Genomic DNA, 25,701 nt, shown 5'->3' with positions numbered 1-25,701 from the left:
GCGCTATAGCTAAGGAAAGAAGAATTATGGTTTGGGGTTTCAGAGTAACAGCCGTGTTAGTCTGTCTTTGCAGAAAGAAAAGGAGTACTTGTGGCACCTTAGAGACTAACCAATTTATTTGAGCATGAGCTTTCGTGAGCTACAGCTCACTTCATCGGATGCATACCGTGGAAACTGCAGTAGACATTATATACACATAGAGACCATGAAACAATACCCACTCCCACCCCACTGTCCTGCTGGTAATAGCTTATCTAAAGTGATCATCAAGTTGGGCCATTTCCAGCACAAATCCAGGTTTTCTCACCCTCCCCCCCCCCCCAAACTCACTCTCCTGCTGGTAATAGCCCATCCAAAGTGACCACTCTCTTCACCTGTAAGAGTATATCAATAAGACAGAGATATACTAGTCCTGAGGACTGGTACCATATTAAGCTCTTGTGGGATTTTAGTACATACTTCAACAAAATGAAGTCAGTCTCATCACTTTATTTGATCTTGACAACACTACTTGGGAGGGGTCGTGGGAAACCTATTTTTCATGTAATCTAACTTTTGAGAAGATCCCTAATTAAGTGAGCAGACCAAACTTGCCATGGAGAAGAGGAAGTTATGTAAGGGAGTTTACTCATCATTAACTTTCACAGATCCAGGAAACCTGAAACTCCAGGAGGTGAAACAGCATATATGGTGCACATAATTTTATTTGGCAGATGAGAGACGTGCTATAGGAGAAGTCTTTAGCAATTCCTTTCATTGTCATTCACTTGCCGAGTTTATGTTAACTGAAGCAAATTCAGTGTTGAGGTTTATATATGCAACAGACTACCCTCTGATCTGCTTTAAAGGAGAGAAGTATGCTCTAAATTAAGCTTACCTACAAGCAAAATCATGCAAAGCAAGCCAAAGAAAAAAATGTATGTAGCAACAGGTGCCACGCACAGGCCAGCAGCACTACAGAAACAGTGTGAATGACTGTTCTTTTACATAACACAACTCTGAAGGTGATTTCTGAAACCGCATCTATCCACACATAGCTCAGGCGTTTTTGCTATCTCTCAGAAAGCACAAGGGGAGAATGACTGGTTCCAGCTTTCTGTGGGTAGACACACTAGGAGTTACATAAAATATAAGGGAGCTTATATAATTTTCAGTTCCGTGAGCAGTAATGTTTGTCAAGTTAATGTATTTTCTTTTCTGACCCTTCGATTCAAACTCGTCTGTGCTATTATAAATGGCCAGGGTGCTAAATCAGGGGTGAGCTTCCATAGCAAATTTGACCTCTCACACCAATAGGAACAATAAGCTAATCTCAGAAATAAACAGTTCCTTAGAAATTTCTATTAGCTTGCTTGGCAGTAGAAATATTTAAAATGCTCATGTGTATTCTAGAAAATAGAACTAACCGAATCTGGATTAGGAAATTCCATGTTGATCGTTTAATGCTTCAATGAAACAGAAAGTCATTTCCACAGTTAAAACAACCTATCTTTCTATTAGAATAATAATGAAATAATTAACACTCAGTCACATTCATCACCAGTATAAAACATGCAGCAACGCCGAAGCGAGTGTGCTCGAATATCTACTAACACAGATTTAGCAGCAACAACTATTCATGTTATCCTTGTCCAGTGACACAGTGATCTCTTCTCCCATTAAGGCACATGGGAGTTACCCGGGAACTCCCATTATTAACTTTAACAGGAGCATCATCACGCAAGTCTGTGTGTGTCAGTGGAAACTTTTTGCTTCAGCACACTGTGCTCATTTCCCATGTGGAAACCTCTGGTAAGAAAATACCATGCGAGAACGAAGCATTTCAGATCTCATTGCCAAGAAAGTCATTTTGCGTAACCCGCCGGTATCCCAATAGTTTCCTCATTCTCAAAAGGCCGTATACGGAAACAATTTGAATGCAGTAAAACCATACACAGAGTGTAGTGTGAGCTTGTTGAGAATACTATAATTAAATAAGAGCTGCTAAGGGAAAGTTACTCACCTTGCAGTAACTGAAGTTCTTTGAGATGCGTGTCCCTGTGGGTGCTCCACTCTAGGTGTCGGTGTGTCCCAGTGCCTCCCAGTGGAGATTTTTGGTAGCAGTGCCTGGTCGGGATGCACGTGCTCAGTTGGTATCTCCCATTTTGTTGGAATCTTCCTGAGCGCGTGCATCCCACACCCTCCTCAGTTTCTTCTATACCGTGGAGAACTCATACTAGTGCTCCAAAGTAGAGGGGAGGAGGGCGGGGAGTGGAGCACCCACAGAGAGACACATCTTGAAGAACTTCAGCTACTGCAAGGTGAATAACTTTCTTTCCTTCTTCGAGTGCTGTCCTTGTGGGTGCTCCACTCTAGATGAATGTGTAGCAGTACCCACTGTGGTTGGTGGGACTTTGGAGATGCGGCAGTGAGTACTGTATGGCCTACTATGGTGTCTGCCGTGGTATCTTGCGTGATAGCATAGTGTTTGGCCAAATGGGCAAGTAGGTGGTGGAATCAAGGGGTGGCCATGCAGTCCCTCAACCAACCTTTCAAAATTGTTGCTTATTCCCCCATGGGTGGGGGGTGGTTGCTTGAGCTTGATTTTGTTTGCACTTAGGGGGTCGAGCACGATTCCTAGTTATGTCATATGGTTTGGGTTGAGGCCGATAATACTGTTGTGTGTGGGGTCTTTGGTAGGGTTGGTATCATTGTCTCCTGGGAAGTGATGGGTGAATGCCCAGGGTGCCTAGTGTCGCTCTAGAATCTTCCATGGTGTCAAGGAGTTCATCGGTTTTTGTGGAAAAAAGTTTATCTTTATCAAAGGGGAGGTCCTCCACTTTGGTCTGCAGATCTTTAGGGATGCCGGATGCAGAGAGCCATGAAGATCTGCACATAATCACAGCAGTTGCAGTAGTACGGGCTGCTGCGTCCGCCATGTCCAGAGATGCTTGTAGGGCTGCTCTGGAAATCAGTTGGCCCTCAATCAGGATCGATCTGAAGTCTGCTCTCCTATCCTCTGGAATGTAGGAGGCAAATTCAAAAAGTTTATTGTAATTATCAAAGTCGTAGCTGGCAAGGAGGACAGAATAGTTTGCAATTCTGAATTGTAGAGTGGAGGACGAATAACCTTGCGACCCAAGACATCAAGGCATTTAAGGTCCTTGTCTTGCGGCGTGGGCTCATATTGTGGCTGTTTCATCCTTTGTGGGACTGCATCCATGACAAGAGAGTTCGCTGGTGGATGAGAAAATAGGAAGTCAGCGTCCTTAGCAGGAACATAGTATTTACATTTGGTCTTTTTGCAAGTTGGTAATAAAGAAGCTGGGAGTTTGCCAGAGTGTGTCAGCTGGTTCTAGGAGTGCTTCGTTTATGGGGAGTGCGATCTTTGAGGGTGCAGATGGTTGAAGGATTCTGAGGAGTCCGTGTTGTGTCTCCTGAACCTCTTCTAAGGGGATATCTTGACTGAATGCCACCCTCCTGAAAAGTTCTTGAAATTGTTTATAGTCGTCCATGTTCTGTGGAGGCAGAGGGAAGAGGGCTCCATCTGGAGCTGATGGAGAGTTAGGAGTCGGTGAGTCAGGATATGGTGCGTAGCTCACATTCTCAGGAGGGGGTTCAGGTACTCTAGAAGTGGACGGAGCTGGAGATCGAGGCACAGAAGGAGATAGTGGTTTGGGGGAAGAGGTCTGAGAATGAGTAGGAGGATGTGGCCAAGGGCACCACGGAGGGGTGAGAACCCAGGTGCCACCCATGGGGGGGTGAAGTAGGGAAACTGAGGCTGGTGGCTGTGAGCCATGACCTGATGTGGAAGAGGTTCCAGTAGAGGAGGAGAGGCATGTGGGAAGAACTCGGCCTGCTGCTGCATATTGAGTTCGCTGTCAGTAAAGGTAGCCCGTTCAGGTGGGGAGAGCAGCTGTTCAAAAAGTGAGCCCTGCGTATCCAGGAGCAGGGAGTTAGGCTCAGGTGGCACTGAGAGGTCACATTGAGTGAAAAACTATTGCTCCTGCTCCCTGGGCTGCGCCGAGCCTGCTCTGTGCTTTAGTGCGTTATCAAGTGAAAGTCAGCGGTGCTGCGGAGTGCTTGGAGGTGCCCTGCAGGGGGTCCGCTGCCGGTGCTGATGTTCTTCTCGGCACCGGGGTAGAGCGTGCTGTTGGCACCACATCTATTTTCGGTGCCGAGGGGACCAGTGCCACGGAAACCTTCCTCGCGCGGGAGGTTGGGTCCCTGCTTCTGTGCGAGCCGCGGCTGAGGTGTTAGAAAAGGCTGAGATACAGCACAGAGGGTAAGGATCTCACGGGAGACCCTTTACCCTTGTTAAAGTCTCTCCTTTGAGACTGTGGTGCTTCTTGCCTCTGCTCCAGCGAGGGTGAAGCAATGCTCCCAACTGGTTCGGATCTGGCCGCGGAGCATGTGGGAGCGGGTTTAACTTTCCCTGTCTCCGAAAGCGGCTGCAGGGATTTTTCCATTAGAAGCATTTTAAGCCACAGGTCCCTGTCGCGCCGAGCTCTTGACTTGAGGCTCGTACAATGGAGGCACTTTGCGGGGACGTGAGTTTCCCCGAGGCACTTCACACAACATGAGTGCCCACCTGACCATGGCATGGAGTCCTCACAGAAAACGCACTTTTTGAATCCTGAAGCCCCTGGCATTATGAATTAGAAATGGCAGAGGAGAGCGTCTCAGCGGCAGACAAGCCTGAAGCGAAAATTTTTTTTTTGTTTTTTTTTAAACTAAGTAACTAACTGTGTAACTACACTAAAGGAAGGGAAACAACTGGGATGTAACTAATAACTATTTCTATGTTCTTTGTTACTGTTTCCTACAGAGTCCAGGGAAGAAAAGTAGTACTGGCCCCAAGTCCCGTCTTCAGCCGAGGACGGTTGAGAAGAAACTGAGGAAGGTGTGGGATGAACGCGCTCAGGAAGATTCCAGCGAGATAGGAGATACCAACTGAGCTTGTGCGTCCCGACCAGGCACTGCTACCAAAAATCTCCGCTCAACGGCACTGGGACGCACCAACACCTAGAGTGGAGCACCCAGAGGGACAGAACTCGAAGAAGAAGAATAAATACACATGTGCCATGAATGAAGACAATCAATTTGCATAGAATTCCAAAGCAAAGAATTTCGGTAGGTGGAGTTTCTGAAAGTTAAAATTAGAAATACATGTGCACCGATAATCTGTGATACAAGATTAACAAAACTCAGAGTAACTATTCTAATGGCAGTTTGTTAAAATTACAGTAGGATCTCAGTAAATCCACACTAAAGACTGGGAGACCTATTGTGAAGTTCTCATTAATTTGCAAAATTGAAGAAGTGAATAAAAATGCAGAGGGAGGAAAAGATAGTGCACCCAAAATGTATTTTGTTCATTTTGACAAGTGTATCTGGGTTTTCATAATACCTCCTAATAGACTAGTAATGTTCCACAGCATGTTTTGTAGAAGTAATGAAGATTTAGCAATAGGAAACTTCACACTGCCGTAATCTTTTATTAAATCTTATTAAATCTTTCCTATGCAGAAGGGAGAGATACTTTTTAAAAATGTGAATTGAAAGCAGTGTGGATGAATGGACAACCGAATGCAGTCCTTCTGTAACAGTCTCCAGTAGCTTCGGTTCACCTGCTCACCACCTTAACCTTCTAGTTTTCTAGGCAACTAGATACAACGTTGTCCCCAGGTGCAAAGGGGAAGCATGGTTATACTACCCTCACCCAGAAAGGAGACCAATTTAACTGAGCCATAATTTAGTAATTACTTTGTGGGAGGGAGAAGTGAAATCATGATTTTACTACATCAACCTTCAAGTTCATTTTGATTTGTAAATTCTGAGCCAGCTGTTCTCCCAGAAATTAAGCTCTGTCGTCAGCATTTTTCTATATTAAATTTGTATGCTTTATTTTTAATGACTCAAGTGGTGCTGAAAGATTAGAAAGAGCTGAAGTACAGCTGTTCTTTATTTATACTGAAGCGGCACCTTGAGGCCCTGATCAGAGAGCCCCATTGTGCTAGACCCTGAGCAAGGCAAGAACACTCCCTGCCCCACAGAGCTCACAATCCAGGATTATAACAAGATGAAACAGATAGATAAACAAACAAGTGGGGGTGGGAGGGAACTGCCAAGGTGGGGACCTTTGCATGCATTGCCACATTTTTCACTTTGGCACTTTGCCTTTTGGACTGTGGGAATCCTTGAGGAGTAGTTCATCTGTGGCACAACTACTTCACAGGGTACGTTCAGCATAGTCCCATTCATAGTTTGGGTGCATGAGTAATAGTTCTTGGGTGTGCCTGTGACCTTGCATTCTGTACAGCAGGAACTGTAGGTTGCAGTGAATGATTTGGTGCATAAAACCTCAGTGTAATTCTGTACTTAGAATCAACTCATCTGAACTAAAAAAAAAAACCCAAAAGCCAAACCGCACCCCCCACTAAGAGGAGATATTTTCTATGGTTGCATTAGTGCACGTAGACACACATATGCTCACTCTCTCTCTCTTGCTCTCTCCCTGAACCACTGTTGGCTACAAAGATCATTTTCCTAAAGGTAGGGACACTCCCTGAGCACTTACCCGTGAAGCTGGAGAGGATGGAAAAAGTTATTCTAGTTTGCTGGAAGTAGCATCTTAAAAGGCAAGATCACGACAGAAATTGGCAGAGCTGTAAGGTACGGATGTGAAAGTGCTATGAGGTTTACTAAAACTGTTCCACACCAACAACTTCTTCCTCAGCAAATACTTAATTTACAATCCCCCCCACATGTGCAGTGAGACACATGAAATGGAAACTAGAGTCTTCGTTTTTGGTTAAAAATGTCTCCATGGAGATGGATGGAAGATTTCCCTACTATATGTAAATCAGAGTTAGAAAGGGATCCCTTGGGTCATATAGTCAAAATAAACTGAGATGTAGCCCTGTTCAGTCCATTAGCTTCAAATTCCAGAATAAGCTAAGGAATATAGATTTATCCTTGCTGGACTGGAACAGAATTTGATTTACCCATCAATATGACATAGGAAGATACCTGTGCATTGCTAGGAAGATGAAGGCTCAGGTTTAACACTTGAGAAGATAAATTTCACTCTGCAATAGTAATGGTTTATTAAAAATTTAAGTTGGTGTGGGGCTCTTTATCCTTTGTCTCAGGCAGAGTCAGCTAAACGTTGATCACAAGAGCGCACTCCATGTCCTCTTGCTCATACATATAGCAACAAAAAAAGAGTGCTGAGTGTGGAGTCTGAAATTTGGAAGGAGCCACGCAGGTTCTCCCCATACTACTAGAATATACTATATTAGAAGGTGATGTTGCTGCGAGCTACTGAATCAGTGTGGTTTCTTGACACTGCACAGTGACATTGTGTATAACGATGCTGGCTGAGTATCACACTGTGAGGTAACCTCACAAAGCAACATCAGTTCGTCACACTGAGTTGGGGGTCTCTGACTCAATACAATAATGGATATAACTATTAGTTCTTCAGGATTTAATACAACTGCTAACACCCAGACACCAGTGCCCTTCAGAGCCCTTTATTCTAGTTCTTTTCCTGCCAGAGCATATGGTGTAACAATTCTTTTTATTAATAAAAATGGAAATAAACACTTTTTTGTCTGATGTCTACTGCACAGCTTGAGAGCTTGTGGCTTTTAGCAAAGCCTGATATTCCCCCACCCCCTTGCAAAAATCTGAGCTAGATTAATCTTGATATAATTCCACTGATTTCAAATGAACTATATGAAAACTTATGCATGAATTATAACAAGTCAGCTTGTCTATCATCATCATGATGCATTAGTTAAAGAAGTGTTGAAAGGGCCCAATCAGAATCAGGGCCCCATTGTGCTGGGCATTGTGCAAACACACAGAAAAAATATTCCCCGTCCTGGAAATTTCACAATCTATAAGACAGACAGACAAAAGGTTGGGGGAGTGGATGTAAAGTACTGGAGATAATATTTCTAAAAATCAATGCACTACAGCTGTGACATTAAGCTAGAAACCTAAACATGTCAATTACCTAAAGAGTTGAGAAATATTTAATTGATATTTAATTCTCTAAAAGAAAAAAGTAAACAACTGTTTAAAAATAACTGCACTACCAAGTTACTGATAGTTTTATTTGGACACAGAATAGAAAGAAATTAAATTATTGTACTGTGACAAAGTTCCCCCTCTGCCTTGGTGGGTCCTGCGCTTATTGGCAGATTTGCTCACTTCAGAGGTTCATGGGAGCCCTCAGTTTGGCCACTTAAGTGGCTCAAATCTGCCGTTCACTCAGTCTCATCACTGGCTAGCATGGGGAAAAGGAAGAACAATCCCCGCAGTCTCTGCTGATCCACCTAGTGGATTGGGGAACAGGCCAGAGACCTTCTTCTCTGGTGGAACCCACAGCCCAGTTCAACTCCTCCGGTAACAAGTAGGGAGTGGGGGATGGGGAGAACCTGGGCCTGCCCTCTACTCCGGGTTCTAGCCCATAGCCCTGTGGACTGCAGCTGTCTACAGTGGCTCCTGTAACAGCTGTGTGACAGCTATAACTCCCTGGGCTACTTCTCCATGGCCTCCTCCCAGCACCTTCTTTATTCTCACCATAGGACCTTCCTCCTGATGTCTGCTAATGCTTGTATTTCTCAGTCTTCCAGTAGTATGCCTTCTCACTTTCAGCTTCTTGCGCCTCTTGCTCCCAGCTCCGCGCACCACAAACTGAAGTGAGCGCCTTTTTAAACCCAGGTGCCCTGATTAGCCTGCATTAATTAATTCTAGCAGCTTCTTGATTGGCTGCAGGTCTAATCGGCCTGTCTGTCTTGATTGTTTCCAGAAAGTTCCTGATTGTTCTGGAACGTTCCCTGTTACCTTACCCAGGGAAAAAGGGACCTACTTATCCTGGGGCTAATATATCTGCCTTCTATCACTCTCCTGTAGCCATCTGGCCTGACCTTGTCATAGTACATATTGGGAAAAACCCACTCTATTTATACAATATACACATGTACCAAACTCTCTCAAAAAACTCTGCACTTTCCAAGCAATTTTCAGGAGCCCAAACACAGGTGCATTAAATCCTACACAGACTAATTCTGCTTAAAGTATATAGAGTCAATGATAAGGCATCACATATTCTAGGATAGTCTTTGCAGGCTCGTTTAGCCACAGCAATGCTTTGGTTCATGTGTGGAAGAACAAAACAAAACAAATTGTGCTTCTGACACATGGCTTTTTTATTTAATGCCCATCAAACCACACACAAATCCTAGACTGGTAGGTCTAGTCAGCTGGCACACACTTCTAATTCAGTCAATGAAACCAAACTAAATATAAAGACATGTAAGTCAATGAGAGCAACACTGCCAGGGAACTAACTACAACCTGGGGCTTATCGCAAAGTAAAGTGTCTTCTGATTTTAAGCCAGATAAAAACAAAAGCTTAGTCCTGCAAACTCTTACACGCTGGCTTAATTTTACTCAGGCGAGTAGTCCCACTAACTACTGCATCCTGCTAGACTGCCTTAACAACCTCAAATCCAAGCTTCCACACAAAGCCAATGTTTAGAAGTCAGTGATACCTAGCTACTTTTAAGTTAAAGTGCCTGGGTAAAGACCAGCCTTGAAATATTGCAATACTCAAAAATACACAATACACAGTGAGCACTGACACTTCCCAGGACTTCAGGCCTAAGATTATCTCGTCACAGCTCAAAGCAACAGTCAATTTCTAGGGATTTTAGAAAGAGAATTCCAATTGATGATGTTTTTAGTAATCAGCTCATTGTTATCCATTTCCTTACCTGTATAGTAGTGTTGCCACCTTCCAGAAGGGCAATGGCTAGCAGAATACTTTCATGAAAAACTCTATCACTGGTGGCATTCATGATGAGGTCTATGACGAGGTTGGATGCGCCTTCCTTATCCAGATGACACTGGACATCGGCCAAACTCATTTCACCTCGACTCATTGAACTGGATCCGGAGCTTCCTCCTAGAAAGGTAAATCACAATGAATAGCCTGAGACTCACTCATCCCTTCATTCTATCCAGGTGATAGAACTCATTCTATAATAAAGAAGAGTAAAATGTTATATCCTAATAAATTAACACCATGAATAAATTTAAGTGCCAATCAGGTGTTTAACTCTGTACAAGAGATAATGACAAGTTCTCTCATGAAGAGCTTATACAGTCTAGAAAAGGGGTTCTCAAACTGTGGGTTGGGACCCCAAAGTGGGTCGCAACCCCAGTTTAATTGGGTTGTCAGGGCTGGTGTTAAGACTTGCTGGGGCCAGCGGCTGAAGCCCAGGGCCTGCGCCCCACCATCCGGGGCCCAAGCCAAAGCCCAAGGGCTTCAGCCCTGGGCAGCAGGGCTCAGGTTACATGCCCCCTGCCCATGACTGAAGCCCTTGGGCTTGGGCTTTGCCCCCACCCTGTCTGGGGCAGTGGGGCTTCAGCTTTGGGCCTCCCCAACCCAGGGCAGCAAGCTCAGGCTTCAGTCCCCACTCCTGGGGTCATGTAGTAACTTTTGTTGTCAGAAGGGGGTTGTGATACAATGAAATTTGAGAACCGCTGGTCTAGAACATAAACAAAGATAACATGCATTGGCAGACCCAAAGGAAACCATGTCCTACTTTCAATGTGAGTTTGAGAAAATGGTGTCATGAAGGAAAACTGTTTGACACGAACTAGTATTTGCAGCTGTGTGGAAGAAAGAAGCTTTTAGCAGTGACTTGAAAGTGGAGAGGATGGAAAGGGGCTATGTACAGGAAGGTAATTCCATGTACAAGATACAGCACGGAAGATGGCAGGAAGTTGACAGTGGAAAGCAGGACACAAGGATGTGCAGGATTTGCATCACTAGTGGAGCGAAGGGGAAAAGGCAAGACATAAGATCCAAGAGATCATAAGATCAAGAGAGACCAGGGAAACATGGTGCAGAACCTTAAACACCAAGGGAAAGTAGTTTAGACTTGATACACTCGGCAAATGGGTGCCCGTGGAAGGGAGAGAGAAGGGAACTGGGTCTAGTCAATGAAAAAGATAAATACTGGGATTATGCATGGATAGATGTAAAGTATATTGGTTTCAGAAAGACCAGAGAAGAGTAGGCTGTATATTATGAGGCAAGAAATACAGAAAGCATGAACACATTTTTAATGAGGACACTGGCATTTTATTTATCTTAAAGAATAAAACTACTGAATCATGTTTTGACAAAAAGCCCACTAATATCAGGCAGAATTTAACAAAAAGCCAGAACTAAATGTATTTGCCTTTACTGCGGTTCCCATCAACTTTGACAGCACCCCTTTAGGCAGAAATGAGATTTGAGTTGTTTTAGAGATGGTTAATCAGACTGTCCTCATGAGTATTTTTCCATTATTCATGAAAATGTGAGAATGAATTACAGCAAAAATTACTATGCAAAATGTACTAAGGAAATTTAATCAAAGCAAAGTTCTGAGATACAACAAAAGCAACCCTGTTTTAATAGGGTCGCCAGGGCAGGCATTAGACTTGCTGGGGCCTGGGGCCGAAGCCCGCGCCCCACCGCCCAGGGCCCATAAGTTAGGTGACTCTCAAATCAGAAAAAAGTTCATTTATACATTTAATTTTAACCTATTCTCTTTCAACAACAGCATTTGTTTTTGTAGATTAGAAGTTTGCTGACTTCTGCAAGAGTCCATATGAATAAAAACATCTTAAATGATCAAACAGGCAAACGACGCTCTTCTTTACAGTGTGAAGTGAAAACAATCCAGAGGAGCTCAAAAAAAAAAAAATTAGGAGGATTTCTGAAACCAACATTAAAAAGGCAAATCCGTAGAACTCCTTCCCAATCCTATTGTTGAGGGATAGAAATAATTTGTCCTTTTCTGTGCAACTGACAGAAAGTCATGGGGGTGGGGGAAGTCTCAAAGGAAAAAAGAAGCTGCTTCACCTGTAAAATTTTCAGTTGGTTATGCAGAAACAAGCATAGACAATATGGCAGGCTAGAGTCATATAAATCACTCATTAGCAGGCAGCACATCCTACCTCCTCCCCCAGCTTTGCAAGTGCCTCCAGGAGACAACGGGCCATTGCCAAAGCTTGTAAGGCTCTCTCTTCTTCCTGCAGGTCTGACGTTGCCATAGTAACGGTTGACCAAAACTTGCCTGAGTGCTTCACCCTTAATTCAAACAGGGTAATGAAATCAGTATTTGAATTTAATGCATAAATGAACGAACAATACTCAAGAGAAGCAGGAGTGTCTTATAATTGGCCTAATTTCACCAGAGGTGGTGGGGGAAGGAAAGACTGAAACCGTGAATGTTTCAAAACAAAACTTCATTGAACATCCTACGATATTTTCAGACCAACCTAGTCACTATATAACCATCCCATAAGCCTCGACTGAGGCCATGGGTACCAAATACCAGCAATAGTTAAAGCTCACATGCCACACTAAAAAATTCTAGCTTGTGTAATATTGAGATTTTATTCCAAAGGTGCATTTTTACTGGTGTCCATTGAAAAGGACCAGGGTTCAACTTTAAAACAGACATGGAATTTGAGTGACACACACACAAAAAAACCCAACCACACAAAGTGGGGATTGGATAAGGGGATGGTTAGAACTCTGGCAAAGGGCACGAAGAGAGAAAGAGGATGAAGTCATGGTTTAAGATAACATCTTATGAGAATAATCCCACCTCTTCATACTCCATTTTGTGAACATTAAAGAGCTGAAACACCCTCCCATCCCCAAATAATTAATGTTAGTTGACAGTACCCATCTGTGTATAATCTCAGCTCCGTTAATAGTTTACTGGTTTCCAACTCTTTAGTAAATACAAAGAGTTGGAAAGCAGTAAACTTTCCAACTCTGCAGCAAATACAGATGGGTCATTATGATCAGCCAGCATCCTAGCACGTGAGATCTTGCATGTTGCAGGACACCAGTCCTCCAATAACCTGTAGCCTCTCAACTATATTCAAAGCCAGAAGCCCACAAGCAACGTTCTACTCTGGGTAAGAAGCCCTGAACACATGCAGCTCACCAGTGGAAGATGAGAGCCTGTCATACCTCTCAGAATCTGAACCACCATTAATAGGCCCAATGCTGCTCCCACTGTTGTCAATAAGAACACACCTGGGATCACAATTGAGCACTATGTCTGCAAGCTGCATGCTTATTTTGGTAACACAAAAGTTGGCAGCATGCCAAGCAATGACCAGGTATAGCAGGTATTTTGAGAGTTTTTTAAGACCTTTGTAGGTAAAGACAGAGACAAGTAACTGTAAAAATATTGATCAGGGACTATATTTCAATTAAATACATGGGGTTTTGAAGAGACTTAAGAAAAAAATGACTTTAGGAAGAGAGAAAAAAATCCAAGCTGGAACAAAACTAAGTATCTTATTGACCTTGAACTACACTGGCAAAATTCATCCTGCACATTGTATTATAGTTCATATGCCAAGTAATGTAGTTTGCCAGATCCATCCAAAATGTCCCTAACAACGTAGCTTGACATCATCTGCTGTATAAGTTAAGCCTTTGTTTAAAAACTTCAGAAGTGACTTTTAAAACACAGACAAAAAATAATGAAATAAATCCATTCAAATACACAGCGTAAAAAGAGGAGTGATTTGTACTTTGGATGAGTAACACTTTACATTGGGCTCTCTTCAACAAGTGATGGGGGCAGCTTACCTGAAAGTTAAAAATCCTGTAACATCTTTTGGAAAGTTATAGGCTATCCCCGGTGTGCTGGAGAACAATGCCTCCTTTCCTAAGAGAATTCCTATGTTGAATGCATAATGGTAACACCCTTTGCCTTAGTCTTTGTGCATCTAGCCTCAGACTTCAAAATTATCCCCACATACGATTAGTAGGGCCCTACCAAAGTCATGGTCCATTTTGGTAAATTTTACAGTCATAGGATTTTAAACATCTTACATTTCATGCATTCAGAAATGTATATCTTAAACGTAATGGTGGTGTAACCGTGGGGGTCCCAACCCAAAAGGCAGATTGTGGGGGCTCACGGCTGGTCATGGCACCGCCATCCTTTCTTCTGCCCTGCTGCTGGCGGTAGCACTGCCTTCAGAGCTGGGTGGCCAGAGTGGCTGCTGCTCTCAGCAGTGCAGAAATAAGGGTGGCAATACCATACCATGCCACCCTCACTTCCGCGCTGCAGCTGGCGGTGGTGCTGTCTTCAGAGCTGGGCTCCCAGCCAGCAGCCACGGAGCTTCCTGCAGCTGGGGGAAATTCCCGGAGGTCGGTCTGACCCAGCCCCAGGAGCAGCCTGTGCAGGGGAAGAGGTAGTCTTGTCCCTCCCCAGCCCGGCTAGGACTAGCAGCTGGAGCCCGGCACATGGTAGGAGCCCCTAGCTGGGACGCCTCCAGGTCCTGCTGCTCCCCAGCTCCAGAGCTTGGACGTTAAAGAGGGTGGGTGTGTGTGGGTGTGTGGGTGGAGGGGTGACCACGGAGCCCCCTGATCACAACACCCTGGGCAGTCACCCACCTGTAAGGCTGGACCTGCCCCCACAAAAGTGATGACCCCTCCCATACCAGGCCACCCTCACTTCTGCACTGCTGCTGGCGGTAACACTGCCTTCAGAGCTGGGTGCCTGGCCTGCAGCCGCCGCTCGCCGGCTTCCCAGCTCCAAAGGCAGCACAGAAATAAGGTTGGCAATACTGTGACCCCCCACTGCCCCACAACAACCCTGATTTCACGGTACCCAGGGCTGGTGCAAGGATATTTTGCATCCTAGGCAAAACTTCCACCTTGTTGCCCCCACCCGCCGGCACATTGGTTCATTGAGGGGCAAATCCTAACAAGCCTTTATAGACCCCGGGGCCAGCCGTGCCCAGGGGCTGCTCCCCAGACCAGGTTTCCCCCTCCCCGCCCCCTGAACTCCCCTGGAGAGTGCACAGTCTCCGCCCCTCCCACGAGCCCTCCCCACCGCGGCGGCCCCCGCCCCGAGTCCACTCACTGGCTTTGCCAGGGTCAATTTCATTCCCCATGCACCTCTGCAACAACCATCCCATAGGCACTTGCAGAGCTGGTGTAAAAGCTGTGACAAGCTGGCTGCAGTCACATACATTACACTCCACACACCACAGCAGCTGCAACAGTCACACACACTCCCCATTTGTACACAAAAAAACCCAGCCCACAGCCACAACCAAACCTCACACAGCCTGAATCTGTTAACTGGCCACTTCACCTTGAATGGTCCCTGGAAATGCATGTTAACTACTTATGCTAAACAATCTGCTCCACTTTGTATTTAGCAGTGACTGAGTATATTTCCCAGAGGGAAGAAGAGCTCTGCGTGGCTTGGAAGCTCATCTCTCTCACTAACAGAAGTTGGCCCAATAAAAGACATTACCTTGTCCCACAACCACACCCACCAGCTTCAGCCACAGACGGTCACCTCTCCCTGCTGCCGGCAGTGCCCCACACACATGAAAGCTTAACGTTGCGCAACTGACTTGGCCACAGCCAAAAGTTCCTGGAACTCATGTGAGACATTTGGGATGGGAGATCCAGTTTTTAATCCCTCCCTTATCTTAATGGTACGGAAGAGATGGCCCTTTCTTTTGCCACATGAGACATTCGAGTTCCTGAATCCATGTTTTTCAGCAGACCCAGGATTGAGCTCCAAATAAACATCCTGAATTTTGGTGCTCGCCAGAGTGTCCTAAGGTGAACGCAGTGCTATCAGATATATCAGCTCTGCTGCTAATCCTCTGAGCATTCACACAGGCAGAGACACACTCCCCCCAGGCCACATGTGATGCATCACACACACAAGGATACAGGTCACACACATCGCACATAGAGGGACACAGACAGACACGTCCCATGGACAGACATGTCACTCAGAGACGCACACAAACAGACATGTCAAACAGATGGACACACATCAGACACAGAGATGCCCATTGACGCAAAACAGATGCACAGAGACATCACGCACACAGGGACCTCTCTCTATCTCTCACACTCCACACAGCCTCAAAGCAGGGGCATAAATTCAGCACTTATGTGAATTCCCAAGTCAGGCCTGTTTCTGAGGTCCTTCATGCAGCACTGTTTGTGTACCCAGGACTGAGCCCAGTTGATATGCCAGAGGTTAAAGCAGAACCAGGCCCCGAATGGTGTATTCTCAGCACCTTCCCCCTGGACACTCCTGGCTGCTGCCTCAGCTGGTTCCTCTCCCCTGCTTGGCTGCTCCTCGGCACCCGCACCAGCAATTCGGACATCATTAGGCAGCACTCATCCCTGCATGTGAGGAGCCACTGCCGCCGGGGCGCGGGGCCCTGAGTCTGCTCTGGGAGAGGGAGCGGCAGTTTACACACCCGGGAGCTGCAGAACCTGAGCACAGTGAGGGGGGGAGCCGGGGGCGCGCCCCCCCTCCCAGGGGCTCCTGCAGCGGAGGCAGGCGGCAGCGGCCCCAGTGCGCCCCTGGCTCCCCCCTCGCCGCATTCGGGCTCTGTGGCTCCCGGGAGTGTGAGCCACCGCCACCCCTCCTGGAGCTGGCTCAGGGCCCCGCGCCCTGGCGGCCGCTCACACTCCCGGGAGCCACAGAGCCCGAGCACGGAGAGGGGGGAGCCGGGGGGGCGCACGGGGGCCACCGCTTGCATGCATCTGCTGCAGCCTGCAGGAGCCCACCCCTTCCCCCCCCCCCCCCCATGGGGGGAAGGGTGTCGGGCAGCAGCCTGGGCAGGAGGGCGGGGGGCGCGGCTGCTCCCCGCTAGTGGTGCCGCCGCCTTTGCAGGGCTGCTGCCCCCCCAAGGCCGCGCCAGCTCCTCCATGGCTGGGGCTCGCCGCCCGTGCAATCCGATGCTCTGGCTCTCCGGTGCCTCCGGAAGGCAGCTCCTCCCTGCCGAGCCAGGGCACCGCTTTTAGGCGCCCCCAACCACTTGCACCAGCCCTGACGGTCCCTGATGCATTTTTCACAGCTGTGAATTTGGTAGAGCCCTAACTATTGGCATGAAAGATGCTAGATAGTATCCATATTTTATTCTTCTGCAATCAGCTTCAGATGAGGGGTAAGATTCAAAATAAACCTTTAAAAAAGGCCTTGCCAGCAATGTGCTCCCAAAATTATAACAAAAGGCTCACAGGAGCACTCCTCCCACAAATCACTTAGCAAAATGATACTAGGAAAAGATCATTACTTCTAAGGTGCCTGTATTTCCGAACATTGATTGGGATGGTCTGTGAAAATATAAGAGAGGCGGGGACTAGTTCTAAACACACACCCCCCCACACACACGCACAACCCCAGACTGTGTGTGAGCTATTTTGATGGACAATGACAAGATACTGTTGCAGTACATGCAGCAGTGATTTATACCATTCCTGCTGCTCTCAGTTTTGCAGGCGGTGAAGGGTGCATGACAGAACAAGGTCAGATCAGGCGAAAAAACAAACTATGCTGTCTTCTGCATGTGCACTCATTAGAAGGAAAACTTGACATTTATACACCCTTTATGCCAAAACTAAGTTACAATGGGGTTTTCACATTACCACTTTTTCTTCTGTTAAATTAACTAGCAGTTGCCACAGCAACTGGCATTTAAAATGGTACTTTTTACTACTGACGAAAGATTTTTAAAACACATTTACTATGAATATCATTGTTCAATACACTTCTCCCCACCCTCCCATCTTCTAAAGGTTAATGATTGTTCTTTGGATTATAGGTCGTTTGCCTTTATTTCTACTCGATAGGAAAAAAAAAATCTGATGAAGAAAGTTTAGTGGTCAAAATATTTCAGGCAAGAGAAAAGCTCAAGTGGAATTTCTGAGTATGCCTGTTGTGCTACCACCATCTTCTTGCTATTGTTGGACTACATCTAAAATAGCGACACTCATAAAAGAGCATGATAGCAAGAGAAAGCAGATGAGATCATATGTCAAGTGATTCCAATTTCTGGTAAAATGCTCATCCAGAGTTGCACAAGCTTGGAGATGTGTTTTCATGTTTAATACCACTTGGAGCTGCAGTTCAAAACAATGGGAAGGAAAACCTCATCATTTTCTTGATGTAATTATTAAAAAGCACTGACAAGCAGATGAGAATGTAATCTGAATAAAAGAGGAGAGAAAATAATTTCCCAAATACTGTCATCAATTCAGCTGTAACAATGGGCTTGAGAACACTTCTTTAACTATAATGTTAGTATTATACAGCACTTCAATGCTTACAATATGCAAACAAATATCAGATGTTTGGCTGTATTAAGAAATATGAAACATGCTACCTAGAAAAGTTCAATGACATTCAGTCTCTGTATTTAGCATCCAGTCAAGCTATTGGTAAGCAGTAGATAAGTGGTATACAAATATTATTGTAGTCAACGGCATAGTATAGATGAACTGGGTATTGTGTGTATATTAGAAAGTATTTTCTATTGGATGAAAAGCTTTAGGCAGTAAGACATTGTGCATTTCCATACACCCTTCAATTAAAATGCAAGATTAAGACAGTAATACAGTTAAGAAGCAAGTACCACAACAACAGCAGCTTAACTAGAGGAGCAGGCAAAAGTGGGAAGCACCACAATGAACTACATGCAGTGCTGATTTTGAAGACTGCTTAGTTGTCAAAGCTAAGCGGCACTTTTTGGCCAGGCAAGTCAACTCTGTGGGCCTGATTATCCTTTCGCATTGGCTTTACAATGGTGTGACATCACCAGTGTCAAGGGAGTTCCTCCCCAACTACAGTAGCATGAAAGAAAAAAAAAAAACACACCAGCCCTTGCGGTGGAGATTTCCAAAGCAACCGAGGAAACACACACACTTTCCATTTAATTTTAATTGAAGACGTGTCTTACATGCCTTCAACTACTTTACAGTTGAAACTGGTAGAAATACAAGTTTGAAAATCTCAAAGACAATTGACAATAAGTTCCCTTTTAAAAACAGCCAAATACACGATTTTTCGCTTTTAAAAACAGCCAAATAAAAACATTTTTCACACGAACTTTTCTGCCTGCATATACTGTTTAAGAAAAAAGGAGAGGTGGAAGGAAGTGTAATGGTAATTAGCAGTAAATATATCAGACTACTATACATACCCTTTTATGATCTTCCAGCTGCCTCTGTAGTAGACTTTGATCAAGCTCCTGCTGAGCATGCAGAAATTCTGTTGTAAAGTATAATACTAAAGAGGCACTAATATCTTCAGCATCAATAACTAAACAGTAGAAAAATTCAAGAAAGTCATACAACTGAGAGCAATGCGGGAGGGAAGGTAGGTCGACCAAAAAACTTAGAGTTTCAGGGCTTATCTACACTTAACTGGTCACCTTTGATGCGCTCCATCAAACTACACAGGGCATGCACGTTTGCTAGATGTTTGTATATATTTAAAAGTAAAAGTAACACAAAGTTTCCATCTAGTTTCACAGTAATTCATAATACAAAACAGAAAAAAAAAAAGGCCAGGTTCTTGGCAATTCACGCATGCATTACATCCATGCATACACACTTTTACAAACACACAAACACACACCATTTCTGGAGGAAATGTCATTATTTTTACACACCTCACTCTGGCCAATTAGGAAGTCCGGTCTCTTGCGAATGTGGAAGACATTTGGCACATAATGCCAATGTCAATGCCTCAGTTCTGTTTGAGGCTTTCAACGTATTTTTGTTCGGCTGTGCAGAGTAAATACTATGGCGGGTTTATAATGCTGAAAGCCAAATGGCCCTTCTCTTTGAACGAGGCAGATTTTCAGAACAGAATAATGTCTCATACTGTTGATGGCTTCGAAAGCATTTGGATCATTCATGACAATCATTTTTCAGGGACCGATTTAACTCTAAGAGGCTATTTCCCACATGTCTCATTGAAGTCATTCTGTAACCAATGAGCACTTAGACACTTAAACACTACTCCACAAATGCTACTTATGATAAAGTTCCAAAGTACTGAAAACTACATTTTTCTCTTCATTACTTACAACAAACCCATAATACTGCTAAGCCACATAAAATTCTTTACATAGCCTAGGCAATTGAAAACAAGCTAGACTTAAGCTTTCATATAGCTTTAATCAAGAGTAAAACTGATCTGGTAGGCAATGGTACATTCTGTGCCAACCGCATCATTGGTTGCTTCATTAGTTTCAAAATAATTCAAGCTTTCATAAATGCATAAATAAATAAAAGTTTAGTCCTAAATGTTTTTGGTGGATAAATTGTTGAATATGAACTGATTCATCCTAATGGGTGTTAATCCTGTAATGTAATGATGGCAATTGAAAGCCCAACGTTAGTATTTCACAGAATCTTTTTAAAAACAGGAATATTCAACTATTCTGGATTTGTGGAACTTGGGTAAAAGTTCCACTATTTTCTCACCCCTCACATCCCAACCTCTTGTTTTTAACATACAGGATAAAAGGATTCCGGATCTTTGATCTCCCCGAGAAGTGAGAGGAATGAAGCCTAGTTCTTTAACACAAGGGATCTGAGCTGAGACTTTCAATGTAGTGCCTCCATTAAAGATGGGTGGCTGAATTACCCACACCGCTTTGAAAGTTTCAGTCTTTGCTCTTAATGGTACTATATGAGAACAAGTTTTGAATTGGTAAGAGACCTATTTTTTTCCCCATTGGCGAGAATATTTTTATATATTGGATTGAACCATTTCAGCAGAGCTGCATACGTCCCTCTGCCTACATCACTGGATAAAACAACACCACAGATTTGACCAACAAGAAAGACATTTAACCATGACTACTTTAAAACACCAATATTTGTGTGTTTTACAAATATAGGTGGGTGACACACCTCTACAGAGCTTTCCATTTCTGGAGGTTGCGGCAGCTGGTTGAAAGTAAAATGCAGATAATTAGTCATAGTTCAGAAATGTTTCATCTAAAACAGAAATCTAATGGTCAACACTTAGGGAGAGGGGAATTTCAAAACCAACCAAAACAAAAACACAAAAAACTTTCCATGGATTTTCTGCCGCTCATTTGACCTTAGCTGCATCAGCTCGCTGAATTATGGCATAATTGTGGTTTCTACACATACTGAAAGAATGCTTACATGTATAGTGCTGATAAGGGACCACGTTCTCCAAAGCATACCTGCTAAAGTTGCATGTCCCCAACTTGCTCACATGAACTACCAATGCAGAAGAACACGCCCTTTCCAAAATCTGTCCCCAAACATATACACTGACAGATATGGTGAATAACACATTTTATTGTAGTGGCTTAATCCCCAGTGGGGGTAAATCATTGTCTGAATACCACTTGCAGCAGATATCTGTTTTAGGATATGGATTCTGAAAGGAAATTTTCAGTGGACTGTTGTTCATAAGACAAACATTCTTTTTCTGAAATAAAAGAACAATGTGATTATAGTATTGGACATAAGCAACCAAGGGGGATCCTAAAGGGGGCAATGAATAGATTTTCCATTTAAAATGTGATGCAGCATGTTAACACAAATTAAGATGAGTCTACCCGTATCACTTAGTAAAATTTACAGACTTTCAACACAGACATATGAGACCTATAAAGCCTTTTTAACATGGGTAATTCATTTAATTTCTCTGAAACAGACACCCTAAGAACTAATTATTACTATTTATGAAATAAGAGCATTTAGAGATGCCAAACAAGGTCAGCAACCTGCTGTGGTAGGTGCTGTATACACTCGTAACGCTCATTCTCTGCCCCAAAGAGCTTACAACCTACACAGACAAATGAGACCATGAGTAGGAGAAAGGAGGCATCACACTAATTTTAAAGACGAAAAACAGGCACGAGCAGATTAAGTCTGGTGTGCCTAAGGTCACACCAGATACCTGTACTAGAACCAGGATTTGAACCCAGATCTCCTAAGGGCCAGTCCAGAGCCTTAACTGCAAGACTGACCACACACACACACAGCGACCTAGTAGTAGAGTGATTGTGGTGAATCAGTTTTCAGAATATCAGCAACAGAGTAGGAAAAAACAGGCAGGGAAAGAGAGGAAGGCAACCAAACTGAGGAAGTGTGAGGTGGAGAGGTTCCACTGCTAAGGGAAGAGGCAGAGGGACTGACTTTTTCCAACTTGGCATTCAGTGGGGAGGGATTCCACGATCAGGAAAAGCTGTTCTCCTTATTTCTTCTAATCAACTTTCCTCCTGGCTGATTCACATGTCTCTTGGGTACATTATTTCCTTGCATTGTCATTCCTATGTATTCTGGAAATTTAACAAGCGTATAAGCCACTGAAGTCTTGGTCAAATGGGAGTTTAGAGTATTTAAGCTTGGAGAACAAAAGTTAAAGTGGAAGAACCTCATTTATGCAGGAAATTTGTCTTCATCTACCTAGTACTCATGACCAAGCACACTCCCATTGCTCAACAAATAATATTGGAATTGCTATTTCCAGACCATTAGTCAGTCTGAGCCCCTTATCCAGACCACACCAGCACCCAGTACACAACTTGCCTCAGAGCAAAGTGAAAAAGCCCTCTTATTACTACAGTAATAATCAGTCTCCTTACCGATAACACAAGCTCAACTGCACACACCTCTGTTAAGGGAATTAATGTTTGTCTTCTTTTCAAAGATTGAGAAACTGAACCAGAAAGGTTAAGTGTCCTGACCCAGGCTACGGAGGGTGTCAGAGTCTGAACTAGAATGCCCTGGTCTTGTGCTCTTACCACACACTGACCAAGCAGATATGTTCATGTTTTAGGACTGAAAGTTGCCAGAGCTACAAAGAATCCAAAAGAAGTTAATTTGATCCCATAGAACAAAGTGATTTACAGGGATTAGGAAGAGGAAGTATATGACACAGAAAAGTCCCAATGTTTTCAAAATTAAACAGGAAACGGCATATAGGGCTTTAGGGCCCAATCTTATAAAGTGAACTGCTTGGGGAAACCCTTGCTTCTGGAAAGGTTTCAGTAACTTCAAATGATGGGAGCTTGATGCAGTCCTAAGAGTCAGTTCGCCTGTAACACTGCAACTGTAACAGGGCTTTAGCAATCAATCAGTAAGACTAAAAACTGAATAATGAGTTTGACTGGATTGTTTTAATCAGAACTGGTTAAAAGTAGCAAAGAAATGTTGAGTTAAGAGTGTCATGCTATCCTTAGCAGGGTAAACAAATTATTAGCAATAGGCTTCAGAGAATGATGGTCCAATGGTTAAAAAGTGTTAACCTGGGAGCCAGCTGCAATTCCCTGCTCTGCCATAGGTTTCCTGTATGACCTTGGATTATGACAATCTCGCTTTGCCTCAGGTTCTCTCATCTATAAAACGGAGGAAATGAGGATAAGTGCATTCCAGATGATAAAATACCACGATATTGCAGTACTGGGTGCCATATAAGCACCAGAGATAAAGCATTCAGCTTCAAAATGTTAAACTAAAATGGAATGGATGGCAAGGTCAGAGAAGAGCATAGAAAATTTCCTTTCTACTAACAATAAGGAAAGTGCCATTCAATTTACTGTACAAGAACAGCCTACTTTGAAGCCGCTCCTGCCTAAAAGTCTGACAAATAAACCTTTGTTATTAGCCTTACCAGAATTATTATTATTTTGACCTATTGTTGACCTGAACGATTCTAACAGTTCTCATTTGTTATGTAATAGGTATCTCCCCCAAAGCAACTCATCTGACTCAAGAGTAGATGAACCCATTTTAACAGTTGGTACAACCAATTAACTGTGTAAGCGTGCACTTATTACATCACTTTAAAGCTGACCTAAAAGGGAAACGTTTGAATTTTTGTCCTCTTTTGCCTTTATGTTTTATGAAGAAGGCCTAAAAGTTTAAGGTTTTTATCGGATTGATTTTTTTACATGAGAAGCTGAGAATTTGTCTATTCTGTTTTTCCTGAAGACTACAGACACTGGGGGAAACTAGCAAGTGATTGATATTGTAGATAAAAATGAAGATAGAATTGCACAAGAGAGGAAAAGATTTTTCTCCCCCAGACTTGAAAACTCTGGAGTTCTTTACTTTTTTGCTAACTATGTTATTTAGCTCAAATACCTAGCAAACAGCTAGAACAAAAGATCTCTATTAAACATTTGTGACTCTTTCAAACAAAGAGCCGAGAGAGCTTCCAGTTAATTTCACTGGGTCCTGAAATGGATGCCCTCAGCAAAATACGGGAGAGAAGACCTGATATTCTTGACATTTCTAAGGTAGAAAAACAGGTGAAAAACTTTTTTTTTTTAAATGAGAGAGAGAGAGGGAGAGAGAGAGAGAGAGAGAGAAAAGAGAACATTTCAGGCTTTTGCAATGAAAAGAAATGGGACATATTTGTAATAAAAATGTGATCCTTTCCCCTCTCTCCCCCTCACTGAATTTTGACAGTTTGATGAAAAAGTCAAAATTACAAGTTTCAAAAGATGTTCAGTCTTAGTTATAGAGAAGCAAAAAATAAAGCCAAATCCATTTTGTCCTCCTCAGGTCACCTCTGATTATACAGGTTTCAGAGTGGTAGCTGTGTTAGTCTGTATCAGCAAAAACAACGAGGCGTCCTTGTGGCACCTTAGAGACTAACAAATGTATTTGGGCATAAGCTTTGAAGTGGGTTTTAGCCCACAAAAGCTAATGCCCAAATAAATTTGTTAGTCTCTAAGGTGCCACAAGGACTCCTCGTTGTTTTTGATCGGACAGTACATTCAGAAGAAGGTGTAACCTAGCTGGTACACTTCTTGGTGTTCAGCTTCCCCATGCCTATACTGGCTTATTCCATCTTCTTCACAACACTATTTAGCCAGAGGATTAGAACCTTTTTCACGCCTGACACAATACCCAAAGATTTCCACAATCCTGCTTCCATCTCCCTAAGGTCAGTTCCATGTGCATGTCTCTGAGGCCTCTCCAATGAACCTGCTTAAAAAACAGACCAGAAACCAGAGACTTAATTTCTTCTACTTGAGACATAATTCAAACACTGATTGTGTCATGAGATCTCTCTAGGAGGGAAATAATTTCATCTTTAAAAGTGCATCTAACTAGCATTTATCTTGTTATCCATCTCCTATCTTAGATCTGGAAAAGAACACATTCTGAACTTATCCAGTTGTTGCAAAGTAGTTTTACAGCTTATCATTGATACACATCGCTGCAGAGGTTATTGCAGCCAATCCCTTTTAATCAAGGATTTCAGTTCCCTTTTCACCTACTTGAAACCTCAAAAACAAAAAAAACAAAAAAACAAAAACCCCACCCACACTGAATGGGTTTGCTGGTGTATTTCTCTGGAGCTTGCTTATCAACCACATAAAGAGAACAAATCCTTTTTTATTGAACTGAAGTCAACATTTTACTAGAAGTTACTTTAATTCACCTGCTTAATGCCTTCAATACCCACTAATGTCAAGGCAAGTTGAGGGTGCTTAGCTGTTTGTTGGATCTGGTCCCTTTCTGCTTTGCTAATGATGTGCAAGGAAAGAGTGGCTGAGGATGTGTGTTGAATAGGGGGTTCATAATTTAGGCACAAATACTCTTGGACATATAAACATCAGCTTTACTGACCAATGATAGAGAAATTCACAGAACTTTGCTGAACCTCTTTCAAATACACAGCCTACCTGAATAATAAGATACTGGATCTAACCATTTTGGAGCAACGTTACTGTAAAAAGAAATAGCAACTGTGTAGCTGATGCAACTGCTTCTGTAGCCTCGGACACTGGCAGACAGAGTGCAGACTGAACTAACAGTAAACAGTTCCACCACATGTATTG

The 25,701-nt window shown here is 43.5% G+C and overlaps 1 protein-coding gene across 9 annotated transcripts in view; it reads right to left on the bottom strand.

Annotated features, from left to right (window-relative positions):
- Positions 1 to 25,701, bottom strand: part of ITPR1 (inositol 1,4,5-trisphosphate receptor type 1) — a 251,501-nt gene that overhangs the window by 77,052 nt on the left and 148,748 nt on the right. For 4 of the 9 annotated variants that reach the window (XM_048856975.2, XM_075130279.1, XM_048856974.2 and 1 more), the window contains 4 exons: positions 20,777 to 20,812; positions 19,054 to 19,104; positions 12,010 to 12,142; positions 9,771 to 9,961 (listed from right to left, as the gene is read on the bottom strand). In XM_048856975.2, the coding sequence (XP_048712932.1) occupies positions 9,771 to 9,961; positions 12,010 to 12,142; positions 19,054 to 19,104; positions 20,777 to 20,812 (411 nt within the window). The remainder of the gene's footprint in view (positions 1 to 9,770; positions 9,962 to 12,009; positions 12,143 to 19,053; positions 19,105 to 20,776; positions 20,813 to 25,701) is intronic. The other 5 variants (XM_075130277.1, XM_075130278.1, XM_048856979.2 and 2 more) reach the window with 2 other exon arrangements.

This window comes from Caretta caretta, chromosome 7 (genome assembly GCF_965140235.1).
Source record: "Caretta caretta isolate rCarCar2 chromosome 7, rCarCar1.hap1, whole genome shotgun sequence".
In the NCBI taxonomy this organism is placed as follows: Eukaryota; Metazoa; Chordata; order Testudines; family Cheloniidae; genus Caretta; species Caretta caretta.
This window is presented reverse-complemented; position numbering and strand designations above follow the sequence as displayed.